The sequence below is a fragment of the Lepidochelys kempii genome, chromosome 2, assembly GCF_965140265.1.
Source record: "Lepidochelys kempii isolate rLepKem1 chromosome 2, rLepKem1.hap2, whole genome shotgun sequence".
Classification (NCBI taxonomy): Eukaryota; Metazoa; Chordata; order Testudines; family Cheloniidae; genus Lepidochelys; species Lepidochelys kempii.
The window spans coordinates 190,542,971-190,557,075 of NC_133257.1; the positions used below are offsets into that span (position 1 = coordinate 190,542,971).

At 42.5% G+C, this 14,105-nt stretch overlaps 1 protein-coding gene across 2 annotated transcripts; it reads left to right on the plus strand.

The window, feature by feature from the left end:
* Nucleotides 1-526: 526 nt before the first annotated feature.
* On the plus strand, nt 527-13,416 carry LOC140907381 (C-C chemokine receptor type 5-like). 2 transcript variants are annotated; one of them, XM_073333206.1, is made up of 3 exons: nt 527-629; nt 8,786-8,964; nt 9,769-13,416. In XM_073333206.1, the coding sequence occupies exon 3, from the start codon at nt 9,780-9,782 to the stop codon at nt 10,830-10,832; it is 1,053 nt and encodes a 350-aa protein (XP_073189307.1). In that variant the 5' UTR covers nt 527-629; nt 8,786-8,964; nt 9,769-9,779; the 3' UTR covers nt 10,833-13,416. The 2 variants fall into 2 exon arrangements, with proteins under 2 accessions (XP_073189307.1, XP_073189306.1); XM_073333205.1 differs by having other exon boundaries at nt 8,789-8,964.
* Nucleotides 13,417-14,105: the final 689 nt, after the last annotated feature.

The window sequence follows — 14,105 nt, forward strand, 5'->3', positions numbered from 1 at the left end:
AGAGTATTATGGCTCCCTCTATTTATAAACCCCTCCCATTCCCCATGAGTTCCCATTGATCCCACTCTTAGAAAGAGACTCTGGGTGTGTCCTGCCAATCTGTTTGCCCACAATGGAAATCACCAAAGTAACTTCAAAGAGCTAATGAGCACACCTAGTGCTTCCACACCCAATTTCAGGACATCATTCCTGCCTCTGGCAAGTGTGGCACAGAGAGTCCCCCAAATGAAAAAGACGAAATTATGTATCCTTCTAACGGTTTCTTCCCTTTTTCACACCACTACATGCTGCAATGCTAAGAGTGGGTTACAAACAAAACCAAATTCTTTCTATAATTATAGGTTTGGATTGTGAAACCTAAGTCCTGCCACTAGGATTTCAAAATCTATACATCTGTGCTTTAACGCACTTTTTATAGGAGCATTTGAAAGTCCTTTATAGAAAAGAAGAACTACTTAAGTGACAATGATTTCTTGTTCACTCAAAGTCTGCTAAATGTATGAATATTGTATCCTTCTTCACACAGGAAGGGGTGTATGCCTGCCCTGTGTTTGTTATGTGCAAAACTGAGTTATGCAGTGCAGCCAGTCTAAATGATTAAGACATCAGTGGCACTTCTTAGATATCTGGTAAGTCATCTTTCATCTGTTTTTAGTATTTATACATTTATTAGTTGCTTATGTAGATTAAGAGGTAACACAAATGCCTATATCTGTAAACACAGAAAATAATCTGCTGAGTCATTTGTTAGTGGATTCACCTATAAAAATAACAATTGAGAAGGGCAGGGGGAATGCACTAGAATGAACTATTTTAAAAGGATGTAACCATTAGAAGTGTTCAGAAGGGAAACCAGATAAACAATGAGGCAAATTTCCAGGGACTGTATTGGATGAGATTGCAATGGAATAAGATACCTCTGTAACAATTGAATTAAACTGGAAAGATTTTTCTGTCAAAACTTTTATACCAGTTGTAGCAAGAAGAAAAATCTGTTTTGAAAACACAATAATGGACCAGATTTGCAACTGGTATAAACTAGTGTAGTATCACTGAAGTCAGTGGAGCTACACGAATTCATATAAGCTGAGGAACTGCTCCGATACTGGGAAAATATTGGTTTGAAATCTGAGAATGTGAGCACATTAAACATAAAATCCTTCAGACCTAATCTGGAATATATAATCTTTTCAGCACACCATACAAATGGTCTGATTTTGCAGTCCTTCACAGTGATATGAAATCAGTTTTGCTTTAATAAAGATTTCAGGATTCACTCCTGACTCCAAGATGCCAAGTGCACAACTCCTGTCATAATTAATGGAAATTGCATTCCTAAGTATCAGTTTACCATTGCATATTAAAAGATGATCCCCCTTCTGTCCAGAAGAGAGGAGAATCTATCTGGCTAAGGCATATTTACACCTATCTCAGAATGACTGCTGAAACACTGGTATTGTAATTTAAACACTGTGTGTGATGTGACCTATTTATATTCAATATGTATTTCTACAGGAAGTCCCGTGTAATTTAGCTGTTTATTGTGAAGTTTTACTCCGCAGTCTAACATTTTAATGTTTTAATAAAATGATCTGAACATTTCTGTGAAACAGTAATATCTGGCTTTGCTGATTTTTGTGTATGCTTAAGGCATGGGAGGCTTTTTAACTCAAAAGCAATAAAGCTTGGGTTAACTTGCACCAGACAAACAGAATTTTTGATAGGCTGATCGCAGATTTCTGGGAAGAAATCGTACTCTGTGGTCATGACTACACTTACCCCCATATTGTAGTGCTTTTCATCCGTAGGTCATATAGCATTTTTTCCCAAAAGGATGGGTAGCTTCATCTCTCTTTTATAGATGGGGAAACTGATGCACAAAGAGGTGAAATGACTTGCCTAAAATCAAACAGCTGGTCAGTAGTAGAGCTAGAAATAAAACCCAGGTCATCTGACTCCTAGTCAAGTGTCTTAGGCACTGGATAACAGTTTCCTAAAAGAGTGGAAGAAATTGCTTCATGGGATACTGCATATAGGGATTTGCTAATCCTGCTCTTTTAAAATTGGTAGGCACCCAATGGTAGTTATCAGTATCTGATGGATAGATACTAATCTCAGATTCAGATACTGTGGAGAGAGGCTTCTGAAGCAAGGAAAGAAGCTAGTAGGAGGATTTTACTGGAACCAATCAGAAAGAAGGGAGAGATAACAGGATTTAGGCCCTGAGGACAGGGTGGGTGGAAGAAGACAAGCACCATGGTGATGTTCTCACGATCCAGAGACAGAGTGGAGGGAGGAAAGTTGTTATGCTTATAAGAAGCACATGGGATCTTTTTCAGGGAAAAGGGCAATATGCCGCGTTTATTGAAAATACAACCGTTATCATATACATTCTATTACACAACACACACACACAAGTCCTGCAGACGGTCTTTATAGTTACCAGTCTGTCGTAGCTCGAGTCAATCTAATGGCCAGTTAGATTGAGCACAAGTGAGGAACTGGGCTCTGTCAGTTGTGATCTGATCCTCTGAGGCTTTGCAGGACTGAACCCAGAGTTCTATGGCAAAATATCCCAGCTTTATACTTGTAAATTTCCACTTTAGTCTATGGATTTTGCAATGTTATTGTGTTATCGTTAGTCCTTAAGTGGTGTTAATCTTGGGGTTTTCTGCTGTTACCTCTTATTTGCTGTCTCACCTTCAGGGGTGTTTGCCTCACCTCTGCCTCAGTTGTCAATGCTGCTAACTCGTTTTAGCATCAGATACAATGGATATTTTCTGATTATTTCCTGCTGTCTCTCCAAGTCTCTCACGTCTTCTTGACCATCTGGACATTTGTGATGGCTTTCACACTCATCCTTAACCATGCACACATCCTTTACTCACACCAAACAATTTTACAGAGAATTTCAGACAGGATTACATTTTAGAAAGGGTTATATGGTTACTAAAGGGATTACAAAGGAACCTCACACAACTTCATTTGCAATGCAGATAAGAAACAAGACTTTATAGCAAATACTGTAATGAAAACTTCCTAAAACAAAAGGTGACCATAATCATCCATAAGGACTGTTCTGGTCTGTTCCTGCTTTAACATTAGTTCAGACACAGGCAGCCTGTCTGATGCGTTTCTACCAATATCCCAGAGGGTCATTCCTTTCTGCTATTCAAAAAGGGGGTGGCAGGATGAAATCAAATCATACATTAATACATACTACATTATTAATTATAACCTCTAATACAAATATAAAATCCTACATTTCAGAATCAGATTTGTACTGTATCAATCTAACAAAATGGCCACACTCTTGTACAAATCAGTTCCAAATCAGGTATTTGTCACACCTCTATTGGCTTATCAGTACAAGCTTAGGATAAAGATGCATGTCCACTATTTCTAACCAGTCTCAAATTCCATCACCCATTCCACAGCACCTGCTTTTGAAATGCTCCATTCTGCTGAGCAGGACTGCCATTTTATTCCCTAAACACCAGCAACTTATCTAAACTCCTCTCTCCCTGGTGATTGCTGCACCTGGTTAAGGAGAGTCATGTTGGTCATGAGCAGAAGACATATTGGGCGTGGCTTATTCTCCTTATTGAAGTTCTTGAAACCAATTCAATTTCTTAAGTTGTTCAGGCCACAGATACAAAGAACGGCCCCAATTCTGCAAGTGAATGTGCAGGCAAACCAAACCAAATAGAAAAAATAAGTTATGGAGGGAAAAGGTTATTGGCTACTTTTTGGAGAAGCTTCTTGTCTTAAAGTACCGGTAAAAGTGACTATATAAAAATACAATCTTTAAACTCATTTGCTACCAGTGTAGCTGAGCCATAACAAACTCACATTTTTACTTTCACAATGACTGTAGAGTCAACACAGCTGTGGAACAACTGTCTCATGGGGAGAATGTGCAGGACTTTCTGAAAATCAGGCATCTTTAAAGGTGACTCAGATTTGACACACAAAAATTGAAGCACCCAAAATCACTAGTAACTTTTGAAATTTTGGCCTATTTAGTTTTCAATAGAACTCAGATGTATTGCTATGCATGTGATTATGATAACTTTCCACAAGTAGTTTAACAAGGTCTTAATAAAAGTAGAATGGTCCAGTCAGATAAACAAAGAGACAAAATAGGTTAAAGGGGGCTAATGTCCAAAAAAAAAAATCAACTTGTTCCCCATTGTCAATGATGCTACCTTTCTTAATGGCCATCCATAGGCCCATGTCCCTATCACTATGATCCTAAAATGTCAGGATCAGAGTTCCTGCAGACCAACAAGATCCTTATGCAGATTCTATTCCACGGTATGCATCCGATGAAGTGAGCTGTAGCTCATGAAAGCTCATGCTCAAATAAATTGGTTAGTCTCTAAGGTGCCACAAGTACTCCTTTTCTTTTTGCGAATACAGACTAACACGGCTGTTACTCTGAAACCTGTCATATTGCAGCATAGTTCAGCCATACATCCTCACAGAGGGCAAAGGCTTATGCTTCCATGAACAAAAATCCATGTCTGCTTAGTTGCTGCAGGTGTTTTCCTTGCAAAATCTTTTTCAGGTCTCTTTTCCAAGGCAGCGTTTTTCAATCTGTGGGTTGCGACCCACTACTGGGTCACAGCATGTAAGGTGCTGGGTCGCCTTGCTCTGGTCAGCACCATCGACTGGGACGTTAAAAGTCCCGTCAGCTGTGCTGCCCAGCTAAGGCAGATAAGGGCCTACCTTTTCCGACACCACGCTGTGCCCTGGAAGCGGCCAGCAGTGGGTCCGGCTTCTAGGCGGGGGGGCACCAGGCTCCGCATGCTGCCCCCACCCTGAGCACCAGCTCTGCACTCCCATTGGCCAGCAACCAGCCAATGGGAACTGGGGGGGCCGTGCTGTGCACCTCTGCCTAAGAGCCAGACCCACTGTTGGCAGCTTCCGGGGCACAGCGTGGTCCATGGTGCACCCCGGCTGCGCCACTGACCGGGAGCTGCCAGAGGTAAGTTCGCACCCCAACCCCGTGCCCCAGTTCCCTGCCACAGCCCTGAGCCCCCCGCAAACCTGGAACCCCTTCCTGCATCCCAAACCCCTCATCCCCAGCCCCAGAGCCCTGATCCCCTCCTGCCCCCAACCCCCTGCCCGAGCCCTGAGCCCCCCCAAACCCAGAACCCCTTTCTGCACTCCAAACCCCTCATTCCTGGCCCTACCCCAGAGCCTGCACCCCCAATCCAGAGCCCTGACCCCCTCCCGCACCCCAACCCCCTGCCCCAGCCTGAGCCCCTTCCACACCCCAAACCCCTCATCCCCAGCTCCTTTCAGTCGCGGGCATCAACAATTTTCTTCAACTGGATCCCCAGAAAAAAAGTTTGAAAACCACTGTTCTAAGGCAATGGCCACGCCACAGAGCTTACACCAGTACAGCTGAGTCATTGCAGCACTGCGAGTGCGGATGCTCTCAACCAGTAGTTTTCAATCAGGGGTCTGGGACCCCCTAGGGGGCCTCGAGCAGGTTTAGCGTGGCCTCCAAGCAGGGCCAGCATTAGACTTGCTGGGGCCCAGGGCAGAAAGCTGAAGTCCCACTGCCTGGGGCTGTATCCCAGGTCCCTGAACCCTGCCCCCGGGGTTGAAGCTGAAGCCTGAGCAACGTAGCGTCATGGAGGCCCCTGTGGTGTGGGGCCCCAGGCAATTGCCCTGGTTCCTGCCCCCTAACGCCGGCCCTGGCTTTTATATGCAGAAAACCAGTTATTGTGGCACAGATGGCATGGAGGTTTTATAGCAAGTTTGGGAAGCATCAGAAAGAAAAAGGTTGAGAACCCCTGCTCTAAACCAATGGGAGGGAGCTCTCCTGTTGACTTAATTACTCCAGCCCCCACGAGCGGCGGTTGCTATGTTGGTGGGATAAGCTCTCCTGTCACCATAGCTCTGTCCACACTCCACACTGGTGCTTAGGTTAGTGTAACTTACATCGCTGAGGGGGATGGATCATTCACACCCCTGAGCAACATAACTTATACCAGCTTAAGTTGTAGTGTGTACACAGCCTAACTCCCTGCTGTTAACTCTGCTCCCAGCACTTCAAATGCCACATAATTTGTTACTACTCTTACCCTTGGCCATACTTCGACCACGTGTTTAAGGGAATTATGCAAATGGGGCATATTGGGCTGGTGCCCCATCTCTATAGTTATTTGACAATACAACAAAGAAAACTGATATGAAGGAACTGTGACACTTCCCAGTGGTACCCGGGGTCATGAGGCACTTCCTCTAGCATGAGGAAGGCTTTTCTGTTCCTGCCGTTGGTCAGTTCCCTCACTCCATTGGCCACGGACAACACAAACACTCCCCTTCAGCCTTACGCAGGCTCTTCTCTCTCACTCCAGGTTAGTGATTGGCATACTCCAACCCCTGAGCCCTCCAAGCATCTCCCTGGAGTGTTCTCGTCACCACTCCATTGAACACACAGCACTTAGAGATGTTTATAGTGAAAACACATAAAACTTTATTTAACAAAGCATAGAGATTCAAATGATAGCAAGTGGAAGTTTTGGAAACACATGGTTGCAAATAAAATAAAATCACAACACGCATTCTAGAACCTAGACTTACTTATCTAGATACTCTCCTGTCTTATCAGCAATGCTCACCCAAAGTCCTTCCAGTCTTTTACAGCCAGGCTTGGCTGTGATTGTCCATTCATGAGACAAGTCATGCTGTCAGCTTGCCTCCTCAGGGAAAGATTCCAGTGTATGTCCGCATCCCCAGATGTACCCTACCAATCCATTGTCTTTTCTCATAAAGATGATCCTCTGCTGCTGTTTATTTCTTCCTGTACATTTCCTCTCTTAAAAATTTCACAATCTCTTGACTAGCATTTGGCTCAGTAGGCCAACAGGCATCTGTTGAAAGGCCTACAATGCCAAGTACACCCATGACCAGATAGAGAGAGAAGTGTCTGTTACCTCCTGCTTGAAAGGAATATTCCTGAGGTATGTCACCTCCTGGTGACCCACCCTAATCCCAAGTCCTTATGAACTTTTAGATACATAATGTCCTTAAATATTATCTGTACATACATTTTTCAGTGATTATGATGACCTGTGGGCTACTGGCTCTCAGTAGAGACCTCACATGCCATTGTTTGTATAGGTGCAGGAACTAGGGATGCAGGGGTTGCTGCAGCACCCCCAGGTTTTATGCAGGGTCCCGGCTGCCAGCCCCACTCCCCAGCTGCTGGTCCCATACCTAGGGCTCTGCGCCAGGGGCCCTGGTCCCGGCCCCAAGCCCAGCGCCCCGCTCCTAACCCTGCTCTCAGGACTTCACTCGCCGGCCCTGCACTCAGGACTCTGGTCCCCGCCATGGGACCTGCTCCCTGGCTGCTGGCCCCATGCCCAGGGCTCTGCACCTGGCCCCACGCCTGGGGCTCCATGCCTGGCACCTGCGGCCCCACTCCTAGCCCTGCACTGGAGCTCTGCTCTGGAGCGCCAGCCCCGGACCCCTCTCCCCAGCCACTGGACCCATGCCACTCCTGGCCCTGCCTCCTGTTCCCGGGGCTCCATGCCCGACCCCCCTGTTCCCAGGGCTCCGTTCCCAGGGCTTCACTCCTGGCCCCGCGCCCGCCCCCAGCTGTGGCCCCAGCCTTGGCCTCCTTACCCCATCTGAGTTCCCCCCTCTCCCAGAGACACAGTTCTGCTCCTGGTCCCAGCTCTGGAGGTTGGGGGGGACATGGACAGGGGTAAGGGGGGCATGAGGTAAAAAGTAAAAACAGCTTTCAGCACCCCCACTATTAAAAGTATTCCAGTGCCCCTGATTGTTGGGGGAATTATTATGCATATATCTGATGCAGGGGATCCCTGGAAAACTGAGTATCCCCTGTGCCCTCTGCCAGTTGGCACCAAGTTGAGACACAGCAACTAAAAGAAGGCAACTATTTCATTGAAAAGCAACCCTGTCTCTTAAAGACAATGACACCTTAAATTCTGATCAGGTCTCTCAGTTACCTGCTTTTTAAGACCAGCTTGCTTCTTAATGGGCAGTAATAATTTTAACCCTTTACTGCAAGATATCTCCATCTAGATAAAAATAACATATAATACTGTACATTAAGGGCCAGATCCTCAGTTGACATAAATTGGTATAGCTCCATTGACTTCAATGAAGTTAGGTGAACTTTCACCACCTAAGGATCTGGCCCACAAGCATGTGTAGTTCATGCATCTGTAGACTTGCAGTCATTAATCAGCAATATTTAAAGTTTTCAACAACTAACTCAGAGTATTTTCATAAGTCTGATCAACATTATATTTTACATATTTATATGATACAGGTATAATCATATACTGTTTACTGTCAAGGAAATAAAAAGATGAGACTGACCAGACTGCATGTCTCTTCCTACAAATGTTGTGTACACACGAACAAGGCTAAAAGAATGTTATTTAGGTTGCAAAATCAAAATATAGGAAATGCCTGCATTACGGTTGCCTATGCAACTTTAATTCTGCCCCCTTGTGCATCCATCTTGTGCACTGACTGTGGAAAAGATCCTGTGGGAAAAATGAGTGGGGATCATGTAATTAAATATTGTATCACAGTGTATGTGCACAAGTGGACAGAATTAAGGTGCCACAGGCAACAGTAAATCTGGCATTTCCTAACTTTTGAGTACTTGACTTTGCAACCTAAATAATTTTCTATTAACTTAGTGTTTTTATGTATTTTTCATTTTAGAAGAAAACAGAGAAAACAAATTGTTATGTACAACTCTAATAATCCTTCTTTCATGTGTACTCAGCAGGGTTTGAATTCTTAAACTTTGGCATAAGCATAGAGTTATCAACCATTTCAGCTACAGTAACTACCAGCAGGAGAAAGCTATCATCTCAGAGCACACACACGTGTTTGTGGACACCTGTATCTCAAGAGTGGCTCAGGGGAGCCTGGACTGCATCTTTGCCCACATCCTCCCAAGAGGTAGGGGAATTTCTCTCCCATGTGGTTCTTCCAGGGGGAAGCTGGGGGGAACAGGTTGCTGTGGCTACATGCTAGGTCTGGGTGTGTGGTTAGTGGGAAGCTGACCTGACTCTCTCTCCTTCTGCACCGCAACTGTTCCAACAGCTCCTAAGCACTACCAGTGCAGTGGCTGCTGCTGCTGCTGCTTAGGCAGCAGTGTAAGCATGGTGCTTTAGGACAGTTGTTCTCAACCAGGTGTACATGTTGCCCTGGGGATACGCAGAGGTCTTCCAGGGGGTGCATCAACTCATCTAGATATTTGCCTAGTTTTACAACAGGCTACATAAAATGCACTAGCGAAGACAGTACAAATTGAAATTTCATACAGACAATGACTTGTTTATACTGCTCTATGTACTATACACTGAAAAGTAAGTCCAATATTTATATTCCAATTGATTTATCATTATATTGTAAACTTGAGAAAGTAGGAAATTTTTCAGTAATAGTGGGCTGTGACACTTTTGTATTTTTATGTCATAACACAGCAAAACATAAACAGAATTTCATGGGGAAAAAGAAAAGGCGCTCCTCTAGCCCTAAGGCTTTCTCCCCACTGCATTTCAAAGGCCTTGTGCAAATAATGGAAATCTCAGAGCTTCTCAAAAAAAAAAATTGCAATAATCTTTTATAATAGGAAATGTTAGGCAGCTGAAATATGGGGGTCATCACCAGCCACCAAAATTATTGTTTGTGGTAAAATTCCAATCTTCGTCTGAGTTTTAGTCCATCTCTTTAGTTTCTACCATCTCTTTCTTCATCCAGGACAGAACAAGATGGATAACGAAACTGACATGACAACCTATGATTATTATACTGGCTCAGAACCATGCCAAAAAGCTGATGTCAAAAAATTTGCATCCCTGTTTCTGCCACCGCTGTACTCCTTGGTGCTGATATTTGGCCTGGTGGGCAATGCGCTAGTTGTGCTGATCCTGATAAAATACAAGAGGCTGAGAAGCATGACTGACATCTATCTGCTGAATCTGGCAATTTCCGATTTGCTTTTTATTCTTTCCCTGCCATTTTGGGCTTACTATGCAGCACATGAGTGGGATTTTGGAAATGCAATGTGTAAAATTCTTTCAGGGATCTATTATGCTGGCTTCTACAGTGGAATTTTTTTCATAATACTTTTGACAGTAGATAGATATCTGGCCATTGTCCATGCAGTGTTTGCTTTAAAGGCTAGGACAGTTACCTATGGCATCATCACAAGTATTGTCATTTGGGGTGTTGCAATATTAGCCTCTCTGCCAGGATTTATATTTCACAAAGCTAAAAGGGAGTCATATCATTTTACATGTAGCCCTCATTATCCATTGGGACAGGAAAGTAAATGGAAGCAATTCCAGACTTTAAAGATGAACATCCTGGGACTTGTCATTCCACTGGTCATTATGATCTTTTGCTATGCCGAGATTATAAAGACATTACTGAGATGTAGGAATGAGAAAAAACATAAGGCAGTCAGGCTTATTTTTATCATAATGATTGTTTATTTTCTCTTCTGGGCACCATACAACATCGTTGTTCTCATGTACACTTTTCAAGATTCATTTTCCCTAAATAACTGTGAGAACAGCAGTCAGCTAGAGGTAGCAATCCAAGTGACAGAAGCGACTGCAATGATCCACTGTTGTATCAACCCCATGATCTATGCTTTCGCTGGTGAAAAGTTTAGGAAATATCTTTATACCTTTTTCCGAAACCACATTGCAATCCATTTGTATAAATATTGCCCAGTTCTCTATGCTGAGGCACCTGACCGAGTTAGTTCCACATACACCCCATCTACGGGGGAGCAGGAATTCTCAGCTGCATTGTGACGGGTGTCTAAGTAAAAAAGTTACATTCACTTTTGTGGAAACAGTTGTGCAAAGGACCAAAACGCTTTGAATACTTGGCTTTAAAGAGGCAACTGAAGGGGTACCTACACATTTTAGATGCACATGAGTTTTCTCCAGAAAGAAACGGCATTTGTTCATACAAATGTGTATTTGTATATTTTAAAAGGGGGTATGCATACCTAACTACTTACTTGGATATATAAATTTAAACTAAAGGTTCACCCCTTTTTTAGAAAATACAATAGATATGCCATGTTTACAATAGATATGCCATGTTTTGGTCAACTTGACCCTGGAAAAGTTTGTGAATTTGTTCTTTACACTAAGTCTTTGGGCTCATGAATAAACTTCCAATGTACCTCTTCAGAGAAAGTATAGTTTAGAACATGAAATTAGGTCAGAAGTGGAGACACATCCTCTTGAACTACCTCTCATATCTTAGTATGAGATATGCCACCCATTTATACTCAAATGTATTTCATCTCACACAAGCCTGGTGCTATATCAGCGTTAATTATGTTAAATTGACATCTGTAATACAAAATCTTGAAATTGAGATCCTAAAAAATGTCATATATTTGGAAAAAGGAACTCCAGCATTTCTAGTTGCTTCTGCTTTTATTTTTGGTTGTTATGCATTTTTATTGGTATAGTAGTAGGACATTATCCAGCCATTATTTTGTATCTAAAACTCCCAAAGTTTGTAATGAGAGTTTTGATGAGATTGATAGCAGAATATAAGCAGGCTACTCCATAAAATTTAGGTCCAGCAAAGCACTTAAACAGATACATAACTTGAAGCATGTGGGTGCTCATGTGCATGAAATCATGCTTTAGTGTTTTGATGGATCAGGGACACCCTCTCTGGGGTTTCTTGCACTTCCTTTGAAATATCTGGTTTTGGCCACTGTCAGAGAAAGGATTCTGGACTAGATCGACCACTCTTCTGATCTAGTATGGCAATTCCGGTTTTCTTATGTTTCTATAAAGGCCTTAGAACAGTGGTTCTCAAACTTTTGTACCGGTGACCCCTTTCACATAGCAAGCATCTGAGTGTGATTCCTATATAAATTAAAAACACGTTTTTATAAATTTTACACCATCATAAATGCTGGAGACAAAGCGGGGTTTGGGGTGGAGGCTGACAGCTTGCGACTCCCCCTGTAATAACCTCATGACCCCGACAAGTCCCAACCCCCACTTTGAGAACCCCTGCCTTAGAATAATACTTTGATCGGAAAGTGGTACAGGAAATGTATTAAAGATGTTTCAAATTATCAAGTGCATTTGAAATCAGGAAATGAAATAAGGAAATCCTTGCTTATCCAACCACTTCTTTCAACTTATTCTCAGTTTCGGTATATTATTACATTACTGATGGGCTACATCCATAAAGTAAGTATGGGCAAACTGTAACTCTTTTCTAATTCATTAGGTTTTGCTTTTTACTTTCTTTTCACACATTATGCATGAGCCATCTTTTGGAATTTTTTATATGAATTTTTACCAGATTGTATCCTGAAAAAGTGATTAGTGATAAATTAATTTCAATAGAAAAAAGATCATTTTCATGTCAACTGATGAAGCTTTGGAAGGACAAATTCTCTTTCAAGGAGGTACTTTCCTGCATATAGTAACCAGCTTGCAAGGTTTTGGTTTTTTTAACTTAAATAAAAAAGCCCCTTTATGATTTAGTCACTTTTCAACAAGAGCTGAGAACTTCCACTAATGTTTTTTATGAATCACACACATATTGTGAGTGTGAAGTGTGTGGTCTGACTCTCCAGTCAGAAAAGGACTAACCGTCTCCATGCAAAGGGAGATAAAAGCCCTACCACTCTTGTGCAAGATCTCAATCATGTAGGGAAGAGCACACAGCTGAAGCTCAATAAGGGAGACTTAAAAGGGGCCCTTGTATCTAGGAGGAATTTCACTTACAGCATGGATCTTTTCTGGAGAAGAGCTATTTGGAGGGCCTAGTGAGCTGTAGTAAAGGACAACATTTGGACTTACGGAAACAAGTAACCTGATGGGACTACAGCCTCTTCTTAAGGGACCTGTTACTTCAGTGGAACTGGAGCTTGCTTTGAAAACTTGGGACCAGCCAGGTCCCATTTACCCACTGGATATGTATAGTGAGCCATATTAAATGGAGAACAGCAGAGATGCAGAAATGGTGGAGTCTCTGCTACTAGATGGCACTCTTGATATATATAACTAAGGGATCCAGAAACAAAATAACTCATAGTATGTTTGTGTTTGCAATTCATTAAAGTTGGTTGAATTCTCTGGTTTTGGTTTCTTGCAGAAGAAAGTGTGTGTTCTCAAAGAATGGGGGAGGGATGGCAAAGATACTCTTCCACACAGCATGTTGCAATATCGAGTGAGCAGACAGCACAGGGTAAGTAGATGGTTCTGAGCATTAGTAACTGGATATAGAGCCTTTCAGTTCTAGGTCAAATCCATTCCACCATCATGGATCAATAGTGGTGACAAGCTTCTAGCCAGTGGATCTTAAGCCTCTGTCTGATGGATTAAAGAGCCCTCTGCTACGTGATATCACTGCCACAGGAAGATTAGCTTCTGACAGTGTGTGACCAAACACTTTCTCACACATCAAATATAATTAGTGTCAACATCAAGGCAAACAACCTATTCAGACTTAACAGCTCCTCACTCATTAATGGTCCTATTCTGCATGGTGCTGAATTGTTGTCTTCTGTGGAAGCTGAACATGCTCAAATGCTTCACTTAAAAAGTGTGAACAATACCTAAGATCTCCTAAACAGGGCTAATGCTAGATATTAATAAAATGAATCTTCTAAACTTATTCCTTACTTACATTAAAAATATCTTCTACTCTTTCTGGCTAAAATCAAGGGTAGTTTGCTATCTTACTATTATAGGGGGAAGAACTCTAGGTTCTAATTGCTATTTTACATTGCTACTTTTGCCTAGGTCTTAGCCATTCCAAATTCTGAGTTTACAGTGCCACCATGTGGCCACATTTTGTCTATTTAAACCAAACCTGTTGAAAGGATATAAAATTCTTAACAGTATTTAAAAAATAAATAAATAACAGAGCATTGAACTTTTCTCCCAGAAGTCTAATACCGCTGTCTCGGGATCCTCACAGTGATTGTTATAGGATATCAGGCAACCGTAAGGAGAATGGCAGGACTTTAGAGAGCATCAGAGAGACTAGTATCTAGAGACAGATGAAACCTATTATAAAAATGAGCTTATTGGCTT

What these genes read in the sequence shown, in the direction of transcription:
- LOC140907381 (XM_073333206.1), top strand. Translation starts at nt 9,780, where the DNA reads ATGGATAACGAAACTGACATGACAACCTATGATTATTATACTGGCTCA.